At 42.0% G+C, this 26,057-nt stretch overlaps 1 protein-coding gene across 2 annotated transcripts in view; it reads right to left on the reverse strand.

Annotated features, from left to right (window-relative positions):
- Positions 1–320: 320 nt before the first annotated feature.
- LRRC25 (leucine rich repeat containing 25) overlaps positions 321–26,057 on the reverse strand; it is a 37,078-nt gene continuing 11,341 nt past the window's right edge. Inside the window, exons 1-3 of one of the 2 annotated variants that reach the window (XM_085637366.1) lie at positions 13,750–13,821; positions 4,269–5,196; positions 321–1,573 (exon numbers count right to left, since the gene is read on the reverse strand). In XM_085637366.1, the coding sequence (XP_085493492.1) occupies positions 1,423–1,573; positions 4,269–5,191 (1,074 nt within the window). In that variant the 5' untranslated portion in view covers positions 5,192–5,196; positions 13,750–13,821 and the 3' untranslated portion in view covers positions 321–1,422. Of the gene's footprint in view, positions 1,574–4,268; positions 5,197–13,749; positions 13,822–26,057 lie in introns of those variants that run through there. The other variant, XM_085637365.1, reaches the window with a different exon arrangement.

Raw genomic sequence — 26,057 nt, forward strand, 5'->3', positions numbered from 1 at the left:
ATCTTGAGATGGGAATATCATGAGATGGGGATATCTTGAGATGGAAATATCATGAGATGGGGATATTTTGAGATGGGGATATCATGAGATGGAAATATCATGAGATGGAAATATCATGAGATGGAAATATCATGAGATGGGGATATCTTGAGATGGGGTTATCATGAGATGGGGATATCTAGAGATGGGGATATCTAGAGATGGGGATATCATGAGATGGGGATATCATGAGATGGGACATCTTAAGCGCACAGAAAATCTTTCAGTTTCAGAACAATGCAGCAGATGTAAACTTCTCGTTGGGTCTTTGGTTTTTATAATTTGTATTTATTTAGTCTTGCATCTCAAACACAAATTCTGCACATAAGTTGCAACAAACAGTTCATAATGCCATTGAGTGTGGCTGGTAACTGAAAACAGGATGAGTGTGGAGAGAAGGCCAGTTGCAAAAAAAAAGAAATGGAAACATTGTTGTTCAGCTTTTAATGACTCCCATTGGAGATAACTTTAAACACTCTCCCCGTCCAACATCGAAAGCTTTCATGTTTCCCCTAATTGATCTTTTTTCAGTTAACTTTAAACAAGCCACTGTGCGTGACATTCTGTTTCAACCTCTAAAGAGGAGTTTGCCTAAATAGTTTAGTTCCCTAAAGGTTAACACAATTTTCTGCAGTGGTTTGAGGCTTGAAAAGGGCCTAAACTAAAACTAAAGCCAGTTCAGTAGATCCACGGATTTGCATTTAAATGGCGATTGATTTTTCTTTTTCTTCGATGTTTTTATTGCCATGTAGATCATCTGGTTCTGTATGGAGAAGCCTTGATCACGGATTCATAATTTTACATATCCGCTGGATCTCCTGAGCACCTCAGTTTTGAGTCATTGTGGCACAAAGAGGGGAAAGGGTTTCCCACTGTAACACTGTGTATTTAGCCATACAGCAAAGACTAGAACGATAGGGCAAAAGCATTACATCCAAAAATATAGGTCATACCACGTGTCCTCCTCATCGTCTCTGCCGACACCCGATCTTTTAAGAATCGCCAATATAATACATTCATAAAGTTCCCACAGAAGATGCTGCTTTGAAGACCTTTGACTTCTCTTCATAATTCCAGTTGTCCCAGAAGTGAAAAAAACACAATTGGTTTGACCGTACAGGCTTGAGAACAGAATGAAGGCAATATAACCATTACTTCTCCCCCGTTGACAGACCCAAGTTAGGAGCAGAATTATTCTTTTTTTTTTTTTTAAAGTATTCAATTTCTGCACCATTTTTGGTTTATTGTAAAATAAACTGAATACAGTCATTGGAGGTTCTTCCACATTTCTGGTAGAGAAAAGAGCCGAGTATTGGCAAACTGGAATTCCTCATTGAAGAGGACTATAAGCATCAGAGTTTCTGCTTTAAAGTTTTGCCAGGATTAGGTGTCGGGCATAATGTAGACATCCTCGTCTGGCTGATTTTGCGGGCCAGTATAATTGTAGTACATCTGCTCTGTATTTCCGTAAATAGGATGGTTGCCTTCGTTGGTATCGCACTGCATATAATGGTCTTCTTCCACACTATGGCTTCTATTGTAGATAGTGGAGAAAACAGACAGATGTATAAGTACAAGAGGGACATATGGGAAATGCAAAGATTCACTATGAATATGCATGCTTCATACAAACCCTAAAGCACCCTCACCTCCACCATGATATACCAGCTAAAAAGGATTCTCCAGCATTGGACCTTTCATAGATTCACAGCTTGAATCATTTCCTGTCGTCAGGTTGGAAATAATTCCCAACCTAATAAAGGGGAATAATTTAAACACGTTAGTCTAGGAAAGATGCCAATGCTGGAGAACTGTAGTTAAAGATGAGTCACTTTTTATTGCCTTGCATTCGGTGTGTCTGCCCCTCCCAAAAATATATATCTTGAAGAGTGGTACACACTACAGACATCAAGAACAGAGCACTAGACTACTTCTAGTGGTGACTTCCATCCAATGCTGAAGGGCAGTAAACCATCAGGCTCTACAGTGGACACTTCCTACAAGTTCCATATGATCTTTTACTGGTTGAACGTAGGAGGTGAATGTCCATTAGAAATGCTTCCTTATTGTTTTGTATTATTTCAGGTGAATTAAACCAAGTACACATTATTATGCTTCTGAAAACATCTATAGATCTTGAAAATTCAGAGAATTACAGGTACATCTCACAGCTCCTTTATCTAGCTAAATTACTAAAACATGCTTTTTTTAACCAGCTCTCTATGTATGTTGATCAACATAATCTTTTAAAGTCCACGCAGGCCGACTTTCTTGCCAGCTGCAGTACAGAGACTAAGGTTACGGAAGCCTTGGATGAACCTCATAGGTGTGCAGACAACACATTTGTGGCGCATCAATCTAGTTGCACATTTCTCTTGTACGTTATTTGTTGGAAGCTACATCTGTATTTTGTGGTGTATCTTAGGTCTCTGAAACTTGAAACTAAGGGTGGAGGAACCTTCCTGCCTTATGTAATACAATAATAAAAAATCCTACTGCCTTGTTTTTACTTTCCCCCAATCTGCCAACCTGTGATATGAATATGTAAAGAAGCCTTTGGCAGCTTATGTTATGAGCAGGGCTTGCTATCATGATATATATTTGACGACGCCCTTTGCTAGCAGGCTCTTATGGCTGCACACAGTATCTGGTCCCCTATAGATAGCTCTTCTGTCTTGGACTCCATCTGTCGTTACAGACCCTCACTAGAATTCTAAGCCTGACTTATAGGGGAAGGCAGTGCTTAATTTGTAAAATATTAAGTGCCAGGGCTCTGACCAGGAGGCCACTGCAGCTTGCACCACCCACCCCCCTTGACATCGCTGCCAAAACAACTACGAACCATCTCTCTCGCATGTAAATGCTACAGTTCAGATTATTCCAGGTCCCCAAAGCTAAAGGAATGGCTGGGAAGGCAGGTATTAGCAATTTTAATGTAAATTATATACATAAAACGCCGTTGTTCTGCTCATCTCTAAATTAGATGAGCAGCGCCACCTTGTGGTAGACTGTTCTAAATATGGTGTTGACACCGGAAATCACTTAAGTGCCGGTGCTGAGCACCGGAAAACCCTGGCTCAAATTAGCCACTGGGGGAAGGCCTGTAAAGGGCAAGAGAAAAGTTTGTGACTGGAATAAACTGAGCCGGAGGGCTATTTGGCTAATACAACATAACACTCATTGAAGGCAGAGTGTTCTAAACTGGGATAAGCAAAAAATCAATGCTTCAATGTTGGACCTACCACTATTCCCTCTCTGCCATATAAGATTCTTAATTGGATCCAAGCCATTCTAATGTTCTTATTTGCCTTGTTTCTAATAACAAGCATCTTAAGTTTCTTGGTGTAGGCTAGGTGTGTGTGAAGTTGCAATTCATACGGTTTGGAACTTTGTAAACATTTTTTAAAACTCCCAGATATAAAATATTTTTCAGTAATGAGAGTTAAAATGGGATCCTGCAGTGGGGAACAAGTATTGCTTCTTCTTAGTACAGTTTGCCCCCTGCTTACGAGAAAACTCCCTGCTTGAGGCTTCCGGCACTGGTAAATAGTCATAGACCTATGGTTCTTTAAGACTGCCAGTTGAAGGCAGCCCAGAGTTGTAACAGGAATAACTTTGCTCAGTAGCCATTTCTCTGCTGCCTAAGGACCCATTTGTTTTGTACTGTAAATCCAGCTGCAATACAGCATCAAGGTATATATATAGAGTATAGATTTACTATTCCTAACTCCAAATCTACTTACCTTGAAAATACACACACACACATATGTGTGTGTGTGTGTGTATATATATATATATATATATATATATATATATATATATATATATATATATATACACACACACACACACATATGTATATTTATTTTTACTAGATGTGGAATTAAGTATGGTGAATCTACATTTACCTATACATGCTTACTTAGATGTTATCGTGGAAGTTGAAATTCTACAGTCGATATTCTTCTAGGTCAATATTTTTAACCTCAATATTTTGACTTCTAACCCTTTGCTAGAGGCACTCAGGAGAAAAACATTGGACATATCTGCAATGACCATATTGTACTAAAATATATTGTAAAAAAGACAAACTTGAATGTGAGTAGCATAGAATATTAAAATATCTTTATGCTAGTGAAGGTACAATTTAAGAACATGACATTAGAGCTGGCAGGACCTATTACATTTCAAAAAAGCCGGGTATGAAAACCTACATCCATGTTTCTTACCTCTTGTCTGGTTGGGATCTGTCGAGGCATTCATACTGCATTGCAGGAGCGGGGTGAACCTGGCCAATAAAAACATTTTCATATGGCTTACTCGGGGCTTTAAAGTGGCTTGAACCTCCTTTTGGGAGACTTTCCACAATTCTGCTTGTATACCTGGGCTGAGCTTGAGCCTGAGACGCATTGATGTCTGATTTGTCTTCAAACGTCGTTAACTTTCTCTTCTTCCTCACAACAACAATGATAACAACCACAGCAATGATCCCCACTATCACAAGGGGTATAGAGATGTAAGCTGCAAGAAACCTTGGGGAGCGACAGTTCTCTGTGTAGAAAATATTGATATCGAGCCAGTCGTTTGTTGACTTGCAGTAGAATGTACCTGTCTTGCACTCATTAAACGTGGCATTTTGACAAGACGGTGAAAATAATTCCACAACGCTCTTTGTTACGTCACATCTGCAATCCACTGTCAAGTTGACCAAGTTGGTTTTGATGAGGGTATTGGGGACGGACGATATTGGATTTCCTTCCAGATGTAAGATCTTAAGTTTAGTTGAAGCATTAAAAAAATCTTCTGGCAGATCTAAAAGATAGTTGTTCATAAGGTTGAGTTTTGTCAACTCTTTGGCCCGGAACAAAATCCCTTTTGGTAGATGTTTCAGTTTATTAAAGGACAAATCGAGATGTGAGAGTTTTTCCATGTTCATTTTGGGGTAATCTTTAATATGTGTGATGTTATTATTGCTAAGGATTAATTCTGAAGTATTTACACATCTGTCAAATTCTGACCAATCCAAAATTGTGCAGTTTATGCCCATGTTATTTAAGTTCAACTTCTCTTGACAAACAAGGTTTGTGAAACAGTTTCCATTGGTATATGTTATCACCTGAATTAAAACCACCAGTGCCAATACCACCATCATCTTATCTGTAAGATACCAATAAGAAACACATTAATTAGCAAATTATATATTGAAAGTCAAGTCTTTGTTATCTGTGGCTGACACCGTGTGCTACTAACGAGGATATTAGATTCTAAATCTGGTCATTCACAGCAATGATGTACCAACAAGTGGGAAACAAACATTGTTAATAATAAAAGTACTTAATATTGGAATTCCAGGCAGCTCTGACTAGACTCTTTGTAAGCCTATCAGTGCAGCATTATGATGCAGAGAGTACAGTCTTGAGAAGAGAGAGGCAAGGCAAGGGAGGGGTTCAGTGGGGGACAGGTATTTATTTTACATTTGGGACAGGGAGGAGAAACCTTGTTATGTTTGGCTCCCCCATTAGCCTCTCGCCCCTTGTATAGCTGTTGACGCAGTGGGAGACCTTTTCAAGGATCATACATAACATAAAACTATAGATGATTAAAAAGTGAATAACAGGTTTGTTTTTCACCTTTGAATCTGAGTGACACTATAGACAACTCAAATTACACTGCTTTTAAGAATATGTGTGGTAAATTTCAACCACATAGCTGAATTTTATAAATTTGCTTGTCACTTTTCTGAAATGTAGGTTCAGTAATAGAAATAGAAATATTATAAGTGAAATGCTAAAAAAGAAATAAAATCCATTAAAATACTAAACTCTTCGCATAGCACAATCACTATTTTAAAATTAATACTTACCATTAGTGCATGATTTTAAAAATCGACAAGTGCATGGGGCCAACATTTTACTTTGAGAAATGGCCCACGCTGCCAGTGTTGCCAACTTTCATCAATGATGTTGATGACATGTTATGTTGATGGTCAGATCAGTATGGAACCAGCATCTCGTGGTCTAAATATCATTTAACTAAAATAACATGTCCTAAACTTTGTTTACAAAAATATCTCCCCATTGGAGCTAAATAGCAGAAAATCTAAATCTACAACTGATGGGACGATACTTTTGCAAACAATGTTTAGTACACAATATTTATTTCCGACAATATTTCTGAATACCATATTCGTACAAACAACACATTCAGAGATTATTTCCAGAAGGAACATACCTTACATTTTGTTCCTAAACAGATTTAGGAAGAATCAGATTACATGAATCTAAAATCCAGTGTCAATTCTGAACTCTTTTAAATCTCATTATCGGTCTTAAATAGCAAAACCTATTTCATCATCAACATTGAAGTTTACATTTTGATTCTAGTCTTAGCAATGATTCTCAAACACTCTTACTGTTATCTTCACAACGCAAGATTGTGGAAATGTTTTAAATGTGTTCCACTGTTTGATAGTATATGCTCTGCGAACCAAAAAGCGATAGGGCACTAGTGAGAGCAATTAAGTCAATTTCTAATTAATTGCCTACTCAGAGCTTGGTAGATTGAGAGACTTAGCTAAGAGTTCAAATGCATGTTTTGAAAGGGGCCTATATTGATTAGTTAGCAGATCAAACCTCAACCTACTGAATTTTTTTACTTAGTTTTGTAGTTTTAGACAGTTTGGATAAGGAACTACCCCAAAGCGCTATACAGAGCATTAGTAGTATAACAACTAATGATAAACTATTCAAATCTTTAATTTGTAAGAGTTCTGGAGAGTTTATTCACCAAAGGGCTCCCGACAACAGAGTAGGAGGGCTTTTACTGAAAATAGGCAATGCCTGCCTGTCTGCCATGCCATGGTGGGCCAGTCCGCATTTTTTCCCTTTCCATAGACAAGCCCCCAAAGTATATTTTAGCTTTTGGGAAACAGAAACTCAGCATCCCTGACACACAGGGAGATTTTTTCTATTTTCCTGCCTAGTATAGATTAAAACAAGCATTGGCATAACCAATAGTTCTCACATTTTCAGCCAGCCTTTTTGCCTTCTCAACGATTGTTTTGTAATGGTATTTCTAAAATGTTGTTGTTGGGAAAGCTGCTGAGCCCTTGTCAATCCAAGCAAACATCAACTAAAAGTAACAATATTTTTTTTATCTCAAAAAGCAAATGCTACCATAGTAGTCCTTGGCACGGAAAGGAACAACTCTGTGTGTTGATGCGCTCCTTGTGAAGGGGCAGAATGCAGTCACTTACAGTGAAGTTAGCCAATGGCTGAAGTGGGCCGACCAGTTTACCCATATTGTATGCCAACACCAGACCAATGGATGAAGAGGGCTATCTGAAAACTCCTGCAAATATGTTTATTATACATACTTAGTAAAATCAAAAGGGTAGGCTACTGAAGACCTGCAAAAAGAGCTAACATGGAATGGAAAGACTGTCGAAATACGGCACACCTTCTGACAGCATGACATTTGGCAGTCTACCATCAGTAAAGATGGTTCAGAGGGGAGTCCGGATATGACTCTGCCCTCAATAACACAGAGCTTCCCCACTTTTAAACGAGGCAGGATAACTGAGAGAATGAGGGACACCGCATCCATCCATTTCTGCTGGATGCACTTTTAATGCCAACCTCTAAATAGAATCCAAATTAAAAAGGCAGTTAAATGTGACTAATAGGACCATTTTTCAAGAGCAATATTGTGAGCAAACCATAAACAAGAGACATCACAGTAACACATAAAATATAAATCAAGGAGGTAGCTGGGTAAATATATAAGGCAACAATGTAACAAAAAGATTTATATAACCACCTAAAAATGTTAAACACTTTGAATGAAATATAATACTTCAGGAAATATAATAAAGACGATAGCTAATATAAGTCTCCACCCTAAATGAGTAAGAGCCGTTAAGTGACTCTCAGCACCAGGAGAAGGCGATAGACTGTTGGGTACTTAGACTTGTCGATGTTGGTTCCACAGAAGACATATTAGTTGAGTTTCGAAAACTTGGGAAGATGTACTGTTCTGCAGAGTAGAAAGGGAGAGAAGTAATCCATGTCTTGAGCACAGTTCCAGAAAAGGACTTAGGGCCTCATGTAGGTAGCTAAATACCGGTCGGTAACGGACGAAATTCGGTAAATATCCCGTTACCGACCGGTATTTAGGCATTTGAGATGTAGGAGGCATGATTTAAGGATTCGGTAATTTACCAAATCGGTAAGGGATCGGTAAAATACCGAATCGGTAAAATACAGATTCGGTAAATTACCGAATCCTTAAATCATATGTAGGGAGCACTCAAGTGAGTGAAATTCAGTAGTAAGGATTCGGTATTTAACACCAACTACAGGTTGATGTTAAATAACGAATACCTTTCAAAAAGCTAAATTTGGCTGCTTTAAAAGTGCCATGTGGCAGACATACATGCCCTTAGGGCATGTATGTGCGCCACATGTGCACACATGCACGAATCAGGGGTGCAACAGGGTGTCAATGTGACACCCTGCCACCCATGATTATGCTTCCCTTATTACCGATTTGGTATTTACCGAATCGGTAATAGTAAATGGCTTCCCATTCATTCCTATGGGCCTCCAGGCCCATAGGAATGAATGGGAAGGGATGCATTATTACCGATTCGGTAAATACCTATTCATAAATACCGATATTTACCGAATCGGTAATAATTACCGATTGTTTACCTACATACTATTTACCGATTCAATAAATACCGAATCGGTAAAATTCGGTATTTATGAATCGGTAAATAGTATGTTCCCTACATATGGCCCTTAGTGCCTTGATTCATAAACACAGGATCCAAGAGAAGAGTCTTGGAGCTCTGCATAGACATCAAGTCAGAAAATTGGAGACTCCAGAATGAGGAGGCTTGTACACTAGAGCAGCCCCTTAGTAAATACTTCCTGGCTTCAATCAGAAGTCACTGGAGAGTGTTGTGGATAAGAGTGATGTGGCCGATCTCATATGAGCTATGTCAGGGCTTAATTTGAGCTGGTGGTTTCTGGTGCTCTGCACTGGGACACAATTGTCGGCACGGGCACTTAATTGTCAACAAAGGCACTTATGACAGACTGCCACATGATGGCGCTGTTTGTCTAATTTAGAGATATGCACCACAAGAGTTGTTTATTAATAAAACATACATTAAAACATACATTAGAATTGACTAATACCTACCACCCAAGCTTTTCTTATAGCATTGGGGCCTGGAAAAGTTTGAATTATCACACTTGTAGGAGTGTGATCGTTAGACGTTGTGTTGGTACCATCAATTGGGAGCACTGGCAGATGCAATGGGTGGCGCAAGCTGCAGCAGCCTCCCGACGAGGGCCCTGGCACTTATATTTTTTCATATTAAACACTAAGCTCAATGTATCTTACGTGATCCTGTCAACAGAGCAATTCCATGCACAAGTCTGCAGTGGCTGTGGCACAATTTTGAAATCCTATCCCGGAGTATAGAAGTGCCTCCCAAGAGTCTCAGATGGTATTGCGCATTTCTGATTTAAAACAGAATTATTTCAGTATTCTGGCAACTGGGAAACAACCCTTTCACGAATTGTAGCCTGAGGGAAGATATGATAGTGGGGATAAATGCATTCTTATGCGCATGGGTGGTCAAATTTGGCACGCATTTCGAAAACATGACATTAATGAGTCACTATACAGGATAAGCATATGAACACTGATTAGCTAAAAAGAATCTGCTATACAGACTGTAACAAGTCTGCCTGGGCCTCATTTTTCAGAACACCTGAACTTTAAAAGAATAATCATCTTACATTTCGATATTGGGCATAAAGGGAAGTCTTATTTCTTAAAGTCAATAAAAATCTGGTTCCGCAATTGTACTCAGTCTCGAGGAAACGAAACAAAATGCGGCAAGGTGCCATTTAGGGATGTAGTTTGAGTGTAGGAAGCTAAAACCTAACAATAACAGAAAGTAACAGTGTGTGAAGTCTTTTGAGTTCAGAAATTGCTTTTCTTGATTCAAACTTCACATGGTTGGCATTAGCCGACTGTGATAGACTGTTTCTTGTTTTAAATCTGCTGATGATCAAATGAGCCACTTTTTATAAAAAGGGAGAGTGGTCACAGGTCACTGTGTTTCCAAATGATCACATCTGTAACCTCTGTCTTGAGATACGTAGTCATGGAAGATACATTTGTGGTCAACAACTGTTGGGGAGAGGATGTGGCCTAAAGGCTAAGGCGGTCAACCTTGAACTGGGTTTGAGTGTCGGCAGAGACACTCAACATCCTGTGATTCTGGACAAATCACTTAATTTCCCCGTGCCTAAAAATGAATGTGTCCTTCTGTAAACTGGTGCTCATGTAAAGCACTCTGATACCTTCGGGTCAAGTTCAAGCTATATAAAACTCCCCCCCCCCCCCCCCCCCAAAAAAAAAACTGTAGACTTCTATCAATCCAATTATCCAATTATTGAGAAACTGTGTTAATTCCAAGCGTGAAAATAGTGTTCCCTGCTTTGGTTATGATTCTTTTGGTTTCAGAACTGGTGGATACCATATCTTCTTGTTCCCGGAACTAGGACATATGTAGCAAGATAAACAAGTCCATAGCCAGAAATGATAACAAACCGAGAACCCCCAAAAAATGAAGCTGTGATGCTTGGTGCAGGTGAAACTCAAGTGGGTGTGTTTTGCAGATAAGACCTAGGCATTGGGGACCAGTTCTTCCCATCTTTCCAAGTAGTTCTGAAGTAAGGACAAACCCTTCTACAGTCACACTGCCTAATCAGATGATAACACAATTTAGAGAGGGATACCCCTGTGTGTTTAGCATCCGAAGGCCATGTCCATTGGCTGAAAATCCTTCGGACTGACTACTAAGGATATGACGCTTGGCAGCAAAGTTGGTAGGCAACAGAAGCGCCCATTTGCAGTCCTGGGTGAAGCTGCCTCACCAAGTGAAGAAGAGGTAAATTGGTCAGTGGAAAGGAAAGTGTCTTGAAAGAAATAGCGTTCGCCATCATGGACTTGGTGTGAATATGTGAGAGGTCATTGTGGTAGGGAATAAGGGCAAAAAGGCAGAATATTGAAGGGTCACAACACTGTTCTCAGAATGTCAGGAGGGAAAATATTGAAGAGGTAAGTGTACAGAAGGGGAGTATGGATTCATTATTCTCAACTCTACCACTACATACCTTGAAGGTGTTTGTGTGTGTCTGCATGCATGCGTGTGTATATATATATATATATATATATATATATATATATATATATATTCACTTAAAAAACCATAGGTTTCACACATGTTATAGTTAGCTGTACATTTCACTCGTAAAAAAACAAATGAAATTCCACGTTATAGTTAGATCAGGTAACTATAACTTGCGCGCCCACAATAAACTGCTGATGACGTCACATATTACATCACTCATGACATGGTCAGTGACATCACTCATCACATCAATGATGACATCTGAAATGACACATTGTGGATTGCGGTCGCGCAAGTTATAGTTACCTGATCTAACTATAACGTGGAATTTCATTGGTTTTTTACGAGTGAAATGTACAGCTAACTATAACATGTGTGAAACCTATGGTTTTTTAAGTGAATTTGCAAGGTTTTTTAAATGCTAATTCCTAACTATAATGTGTGTGAAACCTATGGTTTTTTCAGTGAATTTGTACGGTTTTTTAAATGCTAAGTTATGTATTTTTTTTTTTATTTTTTTTCTGGTTTTTCACCATGCGCACACCCTGCGCGCACGGTGCGCTTCGCGCACCGAGCGCCCACGTTGCGCAGTTCATACCGTGCGCGCCTCGCCTTTTTTTACACAGTAACCATTTTTTTTTTCTCTTGCGGGTCCTTCAATTTATTTAATAAATGTGATTGTTATTTCGTTTTTTTTTGCCGTGCGCGTACGGTAAGCTTACCGTACGCGCACTCCGCGATTTTTTTTTAAAATTATTAAATGTATTTTTCGTACTTTTTGGTCCTTCGTGGATGCCCTGACAAACGCTAGGGGGTCTGCAACTCTCTCCGTTGCCCCCTTTTCACGTTATCCACCTTTGTTTTTCAGTGCGAGAGACAGAAAATGGCGGCCGACACTTTCTGATTTCGACCGATTGGAATGTTTACAGTCATGTAACCACCAATCAGAATTGAGCTCGCGCACGGCACCGTACGCGTACGGTAAGCTTACCGTAAGCGCACGGAGCGCGCTTACAGATATATATATTGATTTAAATGCTATTTTCTCAGGACCTACTGAACAGATTTACACCAGACCTGCAAAAGGCACATCTCTGACCTGAGGACTACCTCTCTGCCAAATTTCAAGTAATTCTGTTCAGCCGTTCGGGCTGTAGCTCGGACTAAAGGTCCTATGGGAAAATGCATGGGGAAAACGCGTTTTGGGACCCCCCTTTTTTCTCAGCCCCCGCTTGATGAATCCCCCCGAGACTTTCAGGGTAGGAGCGGAGCGGAGCGCCCCACCTATTTTGAGAATTTCGCGAGGATTCGTCAACCGGCGCCAAAGTTATTCCAAATAGAATGTTGCGGATTTCCTATGGAAACACGGTCCTAACTATATCTATCTACTGGCGACCGCCAGTAGATAATATATATATATATATATATATATATATATATATATATATATATATATATATATATATACATATATAAATATATAGTCCCTCCATATTTTGTCCACGATATTGTGTTCCTTTGATATTCTGTCTTTGGTATTCCCTACCCATACCATGAGGAGTGCATGTGCCCAGCAACAGCAGCCAGAACCTCTATTTTATGAGTAACACGCTAATGAGCTGGCAGGGCCCCGGAAGTAGGAGAAATAAGCATGTGTACTACAAGCAACACTTTTTACTTCACCAAGCTTGGGATTATTATTACAAGGATCATAAAACACAGCCTAATCCTGGAGTGCACTCCTAGGTCGGTTGTTGCGCAATTTAGACACAAGTTGAAAACACATGGCAACAGTGGCGTAGCAAGGGGAGGAGGTCTGCCCCGGGCGGCATGAGTTTTGGGGGCTGCGGCCTCCTCCCCAGCCGCCTACGTAGAAACCGCCAGCACCCCCCCCCCCCCCCTCGCTTTTTCACGCTGCCGCTGCAGGTGGCGAAACAGTGACCGCCACGGGCCGCACAAGAGCTAGCTACGCCACTGCATGATAATTTTCATAGTAATGGTATGATACAGAAGATGGCATTATCTGAAAAATTGTCAAAAACAATGGATTCCATAGCTGTACATCCAATGGTATACCTAACCCATTTAGTGTAGCCAATATGTCGCCAGTCGACTCCTCAGATTCTGTATTGGTTTAGAACAGTGGTACTCAAAGTATGGCCCGCGGGCCACTTGCGCCCGCCAGACCTTTCCATGCGGCCCCAATGTGGAAAACAAGCAGGCGCAGGAGCAGTTATCTTGCCTGTGTTCCTTCCTCGGGGGCCGCATTCAAAATAAAAAAAAGTTGACAGAGCATGCTCAGAAAAAAATCTGAGTCTACCCGATCACGCGCTTGCAGCCGGCAGCGGAAGAGACATAACTTTGGCATGCAGGTTGTCCTTGCCAGCCCAGCCCAGACATCGTGTCTTACCTGCCCCCTGCCTTTCCTTTCCATCTACTTTTTGCTTAATGGCTGTGTGCTTTTTCTAGCCCTCGCCACCAGCGCTGCCGCTCACCTGATCCACCCTGAGGTCCACTGCAGCTAAGCTGCCTGCAGAAGGGCACTGTACTGAGAAAGTATAACTCGCGTATCTAACCAAGAATCTGCAGCTGGAGTTTTGTTTTTAAAAGTAACTCAGCCTGCCAGGAAATGGGAAGCTCCGGAGAACTGTGAGGTGGGGGCCAGGGTGTATTTGCTGATGGAAGGGTGGGGGCTCCAAGTGGGTAGAGAAGGTGATTTTAAGGAGCCAGGTGTATGATTTCTAGCATTATTAATCTAAAATTCAAATATTTGTAAAATGAATAAGGAAATAAATGTGTTTACTTGCCCAGTTTTCAACTGTGTTTTTTTGTAGCCACCCAACATTTTGTTTTTTGGATGGACTTTTTTCCAAAGGAGGTTCAACTTGTTCTAGGGACATGTCTGCTCCTGTGCTGTGGTTCTGCTGTAGCATGCAGCATTGAGGTACTGATGTTTAGAAATTTGACCTCATGATCATGGAATGTAGTTTACTTGTAAAAAGCGGCACATTTATCTGCATCTTATTAGGCAGACCAATTTCCGATCTGGGAAATGGCTGTTTTTTAAATTTAATGTACGAAAGGTTTTGTGAGAGAAAATGCCTTTTTTTATTTCTGTTATCCATTCACATGTTTGTTTCAAAATGCAGCATTCCTTCAATCTTTTGAACAGTTTATTTAAAGATGTACTTTGTGAATGCCATGCATAGTTTTACTCCGCGTGGTTAAAATTTGTCCACCAGACTCCCCACCAGGCCATGTCCTGCCCATCTTAGCCCCGCCCCAATCACATGCCACACCCCCACCCATCTGTGCAGCCCCCGGTCATACCCAAGACTGCGTTTTGACCCTTGAGGGAATGTTTGTGAGTACCCATGGTTTAGAATTATCCAACTCCTGATCCACTTGAGTAAACTCTGAAAAAATCGGAAGCACTCTGGACTTTCATAGAAAACAAAGTATGGTCTCCTTAGCATTCTGGGACGAAAACAGGATTTTAGCGTGACCAGATATATGGCCATTGACAACGTACCCTGGCTTTGGTGGTACATATACCTGCGTATTTGGTGATGAACATTCCACCATCATTGACCTCATTTGGTCAAATGTTCGCCAGAGCTTTACTTCCCGAGGTGACTCCTCTAATGAGAGACACCGCCACATTGGTGGGAAAACCTTACACCCTGGCAGGAAACTCAACTAAGAGCAACTTCTCTATGACCGCCCTGTTAGCTGCCGAAACTCTCAATTTTCCCCTAATGGCGTAATTATAGCATTATGCAAAAACGGAATCTCGGTTTCACATCCTGAGTTTGTCATTCATATTTCCTGTGTTTCAACTAGTTTCAACATTAGAACATTTTGAGTCTTACATCATGGTATAGTCGGCCTGTCTGTGAGCCCAGGATGCTTGTTGAGTTATCAGTGTTCAAAGGTGGTGACCCATGCTTAAAGTGGAAGTACAGAAGTTCAGGTACTCAGTATTTCAGAGTATTTTTTTGCCTCTTAGAAGTGTCAGAACACTTCCATTAAAAGTACTCCATCACTGCGGAGAAGTTCTACTATACCTCCTTTCACATTCAATAAGTGCAGGGACTCCATACCTGACACAACTGTTCGTTCAAAGCACTGGGTGTGCCCAGCAGCTGCTCCTCCGCTAAGGTGGAGGAGCGTCTCCCCACTGCTCACTGAGCAGTTCAAAAAGGAAAAATAAAATGATAACGTAAAGTTATTAGCATTATATTTTACATTCTGGCTCAGTTGGATGTGCTGTTCAGATCTGGGGGAGGAGTGTTAGGCACTTGGGTTGGCCAAACAGTCATGCGCACTTAGCTTGTTCTCCACAAGGCTGTATCGCACAGCCTGGGAGGAGAAAATGCACAGCCTCCCAGCCCGTGTCTGAGCACCGAACCACGGCACTCAGACCAATCACAACGCTGCTGTAACACAGCGATGTGATTGGCTAGGGGATACTGGGAGCCTGTGTGCCTCCTGCTGCTGGAGAAGAGAAGAGGTCGGAGGAGAGGTAACGGCCGGCTGTACTAAGGTAAGTGCTTTTATAATTTTTTATTCCCCCTTCTCCTGCCTGCCACCCCTGTTCGGTGGCAGCCGCTACTGGGTGTGCCTTAAAATAAGTAAATGCAAAAACAACAGTTGATGGACAGAATGCAGAACAATGTCATACATTCACCCTAGTACAGAGATCTGGACCTAAATCCATCGTTTTTTTGCTCACCATGCCGTTCCAGTTTGAACCCAGCCATATGCAAATCAGTCTTGACCCTGTGCCTCATGGGAACAGTCCAGCCCGAACTGCCAAGCCAGGTCCTCCCTGGACTGGAAACAAGCATCCTAGGACCGGTTTCGGGGTTTCACCCCTCTTCAGCCAGGATAGCTTGATTCCAGGGGCATGGAGAGCACGGGACCCATGTTTGGGCCTACCCTTCCCACTCGGAGTGACAAATGCAAAAACAACCTGGCTGATGAGGGTTATGAACCCAAAACCGGTCCCAGGATGCTTGTTTCCGGTCCAGAGAAGACATGGCTTGGCAGTTCGGGCTGGACTGTTCCCATGAGGCACAGGGTCAGACTGATTTGCATATGACAATGTCTGAACTGGGGTGGCGGAGTGAGCTAAAGAATGATGATGGATTAAACCCAGATCAGTTGACTGGGGGTGAGTGCTTGCAATGTTCAACACTCCGTCCATCATCCACTTTGGTTTTGCTTTGTTCACCCTAAGTTGGCAAGGTATGCCCAGACATGGGTCCCTTGCTCACTTTGCCACTGGATTCAAGATAGCCTGGCTGATGAGGGTTATGAACCCGAAACCAGTCCCAGGATGCTTGTTTCCTGTCCAGAGAAGTCATGGCTTGGCAGTTCGGGCTGGACTGTTCCCATGAGGCACAGGGTCAGACTGATTTGCATATGGCCATGTCTGAACTGGGGTGGCGGAGTGAGCTAAAGAATGATGATAGATTAAACCCAGATCAGTTGACTGGGGGTGAGTGCTTGCAATGTTCAACACTCCGTCCATCATCCCCTTTGGTTTTGCTTTGTTCGCCCTAAGTTTGCAGGGTATGCCCAGACGTGGGTCCCTTGCTCACTTTGCCACTGGATTCAAGATAGCCTGGCTGATGAGGGTTATGAACCCGAAACCGGTACCAGGATGCTTGTTTCCGGTCCAGAGAAAACATGGCTTGGCAGTTCGGGCTGGACTGATCCCATGAGGCACAGAGTCAGACTGATTTGCATATGGCCATGTCTGAACTGGGGTGGCGGAGTGTGCTAAAGAATGATGATGGATTAAACCCAGATCAGTTGACTGGGGGTGAGTGCTTGCAATGTTCAACACTCTGTCCATCACCCCCTTTGGTTTTGCTTTAAAATATATAAGGACAGGAGAAAACAAGGCTGAAGCATTGTCTCACAAAAATAATAGTGCTTAGAAATGTCTTTTCACAAAAGCGCTGATAGTCAAAATGGATCTATAAAGGGATTATAATAAGCAGTTTATAACATGCATATTCTTTTTCTAGCGGCAGAGGTGGGATTCACTAATTTGATTTTGTTGAGAAAGTTTAATTATAATTCTAAATGTGAACCCTGATAGTGTGTAAAAATAGTAAATTGTGGGATTTATAACGAGGCATTGAAATGCCTATATATATTGATGCTGTTGTAGCAGAAACTTAGATAGGGATTTACGAAGCACTGTATATCACATCTGGAACAATTCAAAGTTGTGCACAAAACTATGGAGTAGAGGAGAAATTTCTCTTGACGTTGGGCCTCAAAGCTAACGGAGCAAGTGGGCTGTTTATTAGCGGCACACAAGTGCCTGATGAAGATGGATGGTGTCACCTCTATGAAGTACACGAGGGAAGAGTTAGTGAGACGCGGTTGATGTTTGTTCCAGGTCATGAAAGCTTATCTGGAGAAGACTTGACTTCTGGTCTTTTTGCTGAATTCTTACATGACCTGGAAGGATAGAGTTTGGTGCACCACAGCTTCAGGAGGCATGGGAGATGATGTTTACTTTCGAAGTGATGTTAACAGTCTATATGTAGACAGTGTTCATGTTTACTCAACATTACGCTCAGGCTGTCGGGGTACCAATGGCTTCTTTAGTGTGTCCAATTGGAGGTATTAGAAAACGTGCCTTTGTTTGCGTAGAGGGTCTGTGTTATTCATGGTGGGTGGACTCTGGGTCAAGGACGGCAAAGGCTAGAGCCTCAAAAGAGTTACGCTGATATTGCAATGTAGACTGGGTCTAGGGTGCTTCCTCTCCTAGTTCATTCCTTAGATGATCTAATGCCTGGGGTTCAGTGTGGCCAGGGCTTTGGAGAGCAGTCCCTTTGGCTTCTTCCTAAAATGAGACCCAGTCAGGCTGCTGCCCCTGAAAAACACACAACTGCAGTGTTTGATGGATGTGTCGGTGATGAAGTCAGTGATTTCTACGGTTAATGTGTTATCAGTTGTGAATTATCATCTAAGTTATCTAAAGAAGGGATCAAAAGAGACTGAGAAGTGGAGAAAGGAGCAGTGGCAGCCAAGCTGTACACCAAACTTACCGGCTCAAATATGAAGGGTCAGGAAGATTCTTTGGATAGCTCTGAGGCTGTCTCCATTAAGTAGTTGAAGTCTTGCTTGCTGTCGCTTATGGAAATGCAGCTGTCGAATGAGTTTTGAGGTTCGGAGACCAATGTTCTTCTAAAGAAAACTGCGTGAAGCCTGTTCATGGTGATAGCATATTTGGGAATATTGCACTCTGCAGCATTCCTTACCGAGTGTGACATACAGAGTCTGCTCGCTTTGTGTGTAGTAATAGTGACATGTTGAGGGGACCAGAGGTGCACACATTCTGAATAGGCATGGACTACTTGTGTGCATGAGCGACGGTGAGGATGCTGTTAACGTCTTCATGTAACGTTGCATCTTTGTTCCACAAAATGACACGGGTTAGCTAGGACATGCAAGGTTAAAGGTGAAAAAAACTGGGTTGATTGTCATCCCTTCTCCTTCATGCAGGACGTGGTGTCCGTACTTGATGACCCGTGTTAGTTCTCCCATCCGTTTACAAAGGCAGATACCAACATATGGACCTGTAGCAGCAGTCGCAGTCCCTAACAGTATGCCCTTTGGTGCCTATTGGTCCTTGTGGTACATTATTCGCCTAGCGCCTTGAGCCCACCATGGCATTGGGCTGCCCGCTACACAAGGTACATTATGCAAGCATGTCTCAACTCGAAGGCTGGTTTTAGCTGAGAAGTACTATTTCATCATTCCACTAATTTGATGAACTGGAATGGGTGGCAGGGCCTTTCATACCTGTCTAGCAAGCTCTGGAACAAAGTGCTTAACCACACTCCAAATACTGGTGATCATAGCGCTTTCCTGGTGAGGTACAGTCTTCAACTTCATTCGCTTAATTAGCTATCCTGCAGTTTGTTATTCTATTAGTCTGTCTTTTCGTTCTGTTTTTCGGTGCCTAAATGTGCCTTAGTTGTACTGTAGAGCGTTTAGACACACATATGACACTCCATAATTTTAGATCATGGCATTACATGAATGTAATTTGGGCTAGAGCATGCCTCGGCTCTTTTTTAGCATCTAACACCTTTTTTGCGGCATCAGAAACATGTGGTAGCCATCTTTGATGATAGTTTGGTGTATGGGCAGTGAAGAGAAGCGGAAAAATACTTTAAGCAAAAATAACACATTTCTGCCACAAAAATGGATGACACAGGTGTTTTGAGACACCAGCTTAATTATAAGTAGATGCTGAAGTGTTATTTAATCACACTTTAGCAAGGTTTCCATTTCTTGGTAATAATCAGTTTTCGACAGTCTGGAAACAATACATCGCAACACGGTGCCCAGGGTCAAGGGGGTGGTAGGGGGTGAGGAGGGGGGGGGGGAAGAGGTGTAGGTAGTGACTTCAAAAATTTCTTTACAGTATCACAAATCAATTGTTAGGCCTAAAATTCATTGCCAACTAATTGAGCAGAGAAAAAATCTTCAGTTATACATTCGTTTGAAAAGACCATATACATTTCAAAATAAACACAGTGTAGAATACACTATTGCTGGTATTGGTACATGTAGTGTGTCGACGTTTCGACCCCTAAACCCATGTAGGTTAGTTGGGTCCTTACAGACGGGGTCTTCATCAGGACTCAGGTGAAGAAAGGGAAAGGAGGCACCAATTGGAAGGAGAAGAACCTGAAAAGGTACTAGATGGACGTCACAGACAAAGGGCAGTTTCGCTCCACGGGTGGTGAGAGTGAGAAGACACGTTGAGGTGTTTCAGGATAAATCAATTGAAAACAGCGTCACTGGCCGTGGAATTAACCATCGGTTGGGGAGTGAATTGAATCACCGTAGGTATAGACCTCGTTTAGATCTTCATGGAGCTCATTATTACAAAGGCGCACCTGAGTCCTGATGAAGACCCCGTCTGTAAGGACCCAACTAACCTACATGGGTTTAGGGGTCGAAACGTCGACACACTACATGTACCAATACCAGCAATAGTGTATTCTACACTGTGTTTATTTTGAAATGTATATGGTCTTTTCAAACGAATGTATAACTGAAGATTTTTTCTCTGCTCAATTAGTTGGCAATGAATTTTAGGCCTAACAATTGATTTGTGATACTGTAAAGAAATTTTTGAAGTCACTACCTACACCTCTTTCCCCCCCCCCCCTCCTCACCCCCTACCACCCCCTTGACCCTGGGCACCGTGTTGCGATGTATTGTTTCCAGACTGTCGAAAACTGATTATTACCAAGAAATGGAAACCTTGCTAAAGTGTGATTAAATAACACTTCAGCATCACTTGATTATTCTTGATTGCATTTTGTTCGTTCTTTTATTTTGTTCTAGTAATATTTACGTTCTGGGACCACCTTTCTATACTGCTAGACACCCAGGTCCCAGTGATCCTTGGGTATACCCTTTGTTCTAACGATAATTATAAGTAGATGCATATGAGGTTTAGATTATGAGCCAAGTCTTAAGATGACAATTACTGGAATGGCCATAGTTTGATGAGTTTTCTACGTTTTACGCCTTGGTGTCGTTTTCCTGTAGAAACTAGCAATATTTTCCTTTGCGTTCTAGTTGTTGCTGAAAATGGATGTGCCGTTTTCAAGTGAGTTATCTTTAAAAGCGGTTTCGCAGTGACTTTGAAACTGGACCGAGGTTGGCAATCTTTTTCTCACAACAAATTAAAAGAGGTGTAAAAGTCACAATTCTAAGTGTGAAAACCCACTTCCAAGAAACTGCAAGTTATGAACACTTATCGTCAAACCTGTGAAAATTACAGGAAGTTTGTGAGGGACAACAGTTGCGAATTCACCCAGCCATAGAAGGCAGGCTGTGCCACTAATGGACGAGAATTGATTCCTCCCTAATGTTTGTCTTCACAGTTGATGTTTAGTTCCAGTGCACATCACAGGAAAATATGGTTCTTATTGGTGCAAAGAAAGGGTACTATTGACTTCTACGGCACTCTAAGCCACTCTATGCCACTCAGCTCTATGACACTCCACTCTACGCCACTCCACTCTACGCCACTCTACGCCACTCCACTCTACATCACTCCACTCCACTCTTTGCTACTCCAGCTTACTGCGCTCTGTGCCATTCCACTCTACGCTACTCCACTCTATGCCACTCTACACCACTCCAATCTACGACACTCCACTCTACAACACTCTACACCACTCCACTCTATGACACTCTCTCTACAGCATTCTACTCCACCCCTCTCCACTTTACTCCGAACCACTCTGCAACACTACATCTCTCCATATCAATCCTGTTACATGTCTCCCTCTCCACAGGCTCTCACTGTCTTTTCCCGTAGACCAGGCTCACCATTTGAAGAGGGGGTCACTGTTTTTTCATATTCTCCATATATCACCAACCCTCTCACTCCTCAGCAACCCCTCGTCCTTCCCAATAGCAGTTGTGCAGCAGTAGTGCCATGGGCCCTGGTGCAAGCAAGGAAAACAGACAGCCTGCAGTTTGGATAATAAAGTACAGCCATATTTGGGTTGGAATGGGTCCTTGGGGGCCAGGTGCACTGCATATGCTTCATTATTGGTAGCTGGGCCCCTACCACACATAAGCCTTCTCCGCCTGTTCCTGCATGCTAGGTGCAGCATGGTGTGCCAGCAGTCACTGGTTGTTTTTATTCTGTTGCCAAGATGACTCTGTATCTTCCCATCCACCTGTGTCACCGTACAGCTGCTACAGAGACCGTTCTAGCCATGCTGCGCCAGCAGTCGCTCGTTATTATTCTTACGGGGTGGGTGACTCTTGTCACTGAAAAAGACTGCAGAAAGGCATTAGCCTTGTGCAGGGAGAACACGGCGGTGGACCGAGCCGACACCTACAATGAGGGAGACTGTGCTGCAAGAAGTAAAAGTGACTGAAACTGTTCTTCAAGGCCACACCAAATGTAAAACATTGTGTAGCAAGGTGTTGGACTTGTATCAAATGAGTGAGGAAGTGCAGCATGAAATGAAACTTACAGTGGGCGAGGCTGGGCTTCAAGTTGGGCAAGTTTCTGCCTTGCTTTGCAGCATCCTTTCCTAGGTAAAGCATGACTCAATACTCAACAGCGCGAGGAGGCATAGCAGGCAAGCTTGCAAGAGTACTGGAGACTTTAACTGGGTATAACAAAATTGAAATTGGTATGCCACAGAAAGAGACCCCCAGACTGGTGTATTTTATCTGTCAACTTCTGCAAGAATATCACCTCTTTGTCCATGTGGAAGGGCGTAACTATTAAATCAAAGAATTGGAGAGGCACACACCGAATATTCAACTATAAGCTTAACACTAAATCTGCTTATTCAATTTTTAAAGGACAAAGCGTGCTACAGTGGATGGCACGTACTGCCTGACATGTGCCTGTTCATGAACTAACAATATCAAGAGCCTATGGGACTCATCCTCTGTGCACTGTTGCTAGGGTATGGTTACCAAAATCTAAATGAAAAAATCTGAACAACGTTAATTTTTCAATAAATGTAAAATACATTTATCCAACATCAAACTGAAAGATTATACAACATATTCACATGTTGAAGTGTAATATATTAAATAAATAACACAGTTCAGGGAATTCAAATCATTCCAAAGAGGTGTAACAGATTTGATAAAGATTATTATCATCAGTCCAAAAGCTTTTGTCGTGCCCAATGCATTTCGGGCCACAATTGGCCCTTCTTCAGGGGATTGAACTCTGGGAATATGAACAAAGTATACATGAATGCAAACAAATGTAGTATAATACATACAGGTAGCAAAAGCATCGTCATAAACAAGGTAACAAACATAAGAAATTAGTCCAGAAGTCAGTAGATATCTGTACTGCATGGTAAACTTCAAGGAAAAGAAAGAAAAAAGACCCTCCACCTTTGTGAATCAATACGGGTGAAATACTCACTATGAAATGCTTTAAAACCCTCTGGTCTAAAAAAGACAAGAAATGAAAACACTCAGCCAAAGCGCTCACCAAAAACTACCTCACTGAAAATTAATCCACATAAATGTACGGAAAATCGTACCTTTTTAATCCCGATAGACAAGTTCGAATCGCCCAACGGCTAATCAAAAGGAACCTGTAGAAGTGAAACAAACATCAACAATGGCCCCAAACTGATGCGTAATCGTAAAAAAAGTGACGTGTGCAGAACAGAACTGTTACCTGCTCGAACAACCGGCTGTCCACAATGTGCACTACAAGGACGCTGGAATCACGGATCGAGTCGGATGTACACAACACAGTGATCAACCGCTAGATTTAAATACACGCCGGAAGCGGGAATACGCTGTCGGCGGGGAGACTATCGACGACGGACTCAAACAAAGCCAGCAAATGTGGCCGCCATATTAAAACGATCCTATGAATGCTGAATGAACAAACTACCGCTGCATAAATCATGCATCGGGTGTGTGGCCAACTATCGGCCAATTTCTTTATTGCCATATCCTGTTAAAATTCTGGAACACATTGTCAGTAAGTCTCTATCCCAGTATCTTGAGGAGTATTCGCTCCTTGACGAGATGCAATTTGGCTTTCAGCCCAAGCACGGTACTGAAACAGCACTTGTTACCGTGCTTGATGATATGAGGATGCGGGCGGACAGTGGTCAGTCAGTGATCTTGGTGCTGTTGGACATGTCAGCGGCTTTTGACACTGTAAACCACGGTATACTATTGGAGAGACTTAAAGACCAGGGTGTGACCGGTCGCGCCCTTGACTGGCTTTGTTCTTATCTAACAGATAGGACACAGACAGTGTGCCTTCAGCCGTTCTCCGCTAACAAGTCTTCCTTACGACAGGGGGTCCCGCAGGGCTCAGGGATTAGTCCTGTGCTCTTTAACATCTATTTGCAGCCTCTCATTCCGCTTATTAGATCTTTTGGAGTGGAGGTGGTGAATTACGCGGATGATACCCAGCTCGTGTTTTCCTTGGAAGGGAATGATTCCATTTCTTTGGAAAGATTTCACGAGTGTATGACTAGCACCACGAAGTGGCTTAAGAAGAACTGGTTACAATTTAACAGCTCTAAAACGGAAGTGGTCCTGTGTTCTTCCAGAAGATCTGATCAGCCTGTTTTACCCATCTTTCAGCTGTCCCCTACTGGCGCACCTATTAACCCTTCTAGCACAGTACGCAATCTGGGGGTGATGGTGGATCAGGATCTCCAACTGAATTCTCAGGTTAACAAAACGGTTGGCACTTGCTTCTCGCTAATCCGAGTGCTGAGAAAGATCCTCCCTTTCTTGCCTAACTCTGCTAGAACGCAGGTTGTGAGATGCGTAATTCTCAGCAGACTTGATTATTGCAATTCTCTATATCTGGGTGCGCCTAACACCCTTAACGGGAAGCTGTACAGAATTCAGGCCATTGCAGCGAAAGTTGCTTTAAATAGGCAGCGAGGGACCTCAACCACATTAGCCTTGCGAGATTTGCACTGGCTGCCGATCCACCAGCGAATTCAATTCAAAGCTCTATGCACTGTCTTTAGGGCAGCTCATGGAATGGGCCCTAAGAACCTGCAAAGAAAATTCAGCTGGTATTCTCCAACTAGAAACCTTCGTTCTGCTTCTGCATTTCTGATGAATGTAGTCAGGTTCAGGCGGTCCAGAACAGGTGGCAGATCCTTCTCTGTCGTTTCTTCTCGGCTATGGAACACTCTCCCTCTGGATCTACGTCAGGTCCAAAGTCTTATGGATTTCAGGAAAAAGTTGAAAACGTTTTTATTCCCTAGGCTGGAGTAATTTTTCCTTCTGATATTATCTCTCTTTTCCTCCCTTCCTGTGTCACACTTCGGCTGCCCCTATTAACTTCTGGTGGGGACTCTCCTTTTTAAGCGCCAGGATACCCATCCGGTGATAGAGCGCTATATAAGCACCTCATTACATTACATTACATTACATAAATAAAAAGGAAAATGCAGACCACACAATGCTGTCCTCATCAACACAAACTCACTGAAGAATAAACACTACAACAATGCACCACTGGTCTCTAATCACTGTGATAAATACGAAAATGCTGGCCTGATAAACCAAATACCCAAAGATGCTCACATGTGATGAGAAATAAAGAACGATGATGAAAATAAATAAATAAAAGACAGTGCAAAATACAGAATACCATGATACACATTGATCTTAATGCAAACATGACAATATGCACATGTAAAGGAATCATGCATGACCACTAGATGCAGTACCAAAAGATGTTATAAATAACATGAATAATCTATTTTGTCATTCATTCCTTTGTCTACTAAAGTATCTAGGCGCCTGATCCAAAACGTTTCTCTTTGTAAAAGGGATCTGGTGAGATCCATGTCTGGGTGATGTATGACTCTTTCTAAAACGGCAAATTTTAATTGGGAAATGCTGTGCCTCTCATCTAACCAGTGAGTAGCTAAACTGCTATTCTTGTTTTGTGTTCTTATTGTACTTTTGTGCTCTGATATGCGGGTTTTGATTTTGCGCTCGGTTTTACCAACATATAGCTTCCCACATGGGCATTTGATGTGATAAATCAGTTTATTGGAATTACAATCTGAGTTATGAAATAGCTTGATAATTTCTCCTGTGCTTGGATGAAGAAATTGCCCATAATAACATTATTGCAGTGTACGCAGTTGGAACACTTGTTCGTGCCTTTGAAATTAGTCGTAGAAGATTTTTTATTCGGGGTGCTGATGATCTCTTTCAAATTTTTAGATCTGGTGAAAGCGAACAAAGGTGGCTCTTTAAA

Source organism: Triturus cristatus, chromosome 12 (assembly GCF_964204655.1).
Source record: "Triturus cristatus chromosome 12, aTriCri1.1, whole genome shotgun sequence".
NCBI lineage: Eukaryota > Metazoa > Chordata > Amphibia > Caudata > Salamandridae > Triturus > Triturus cristatus.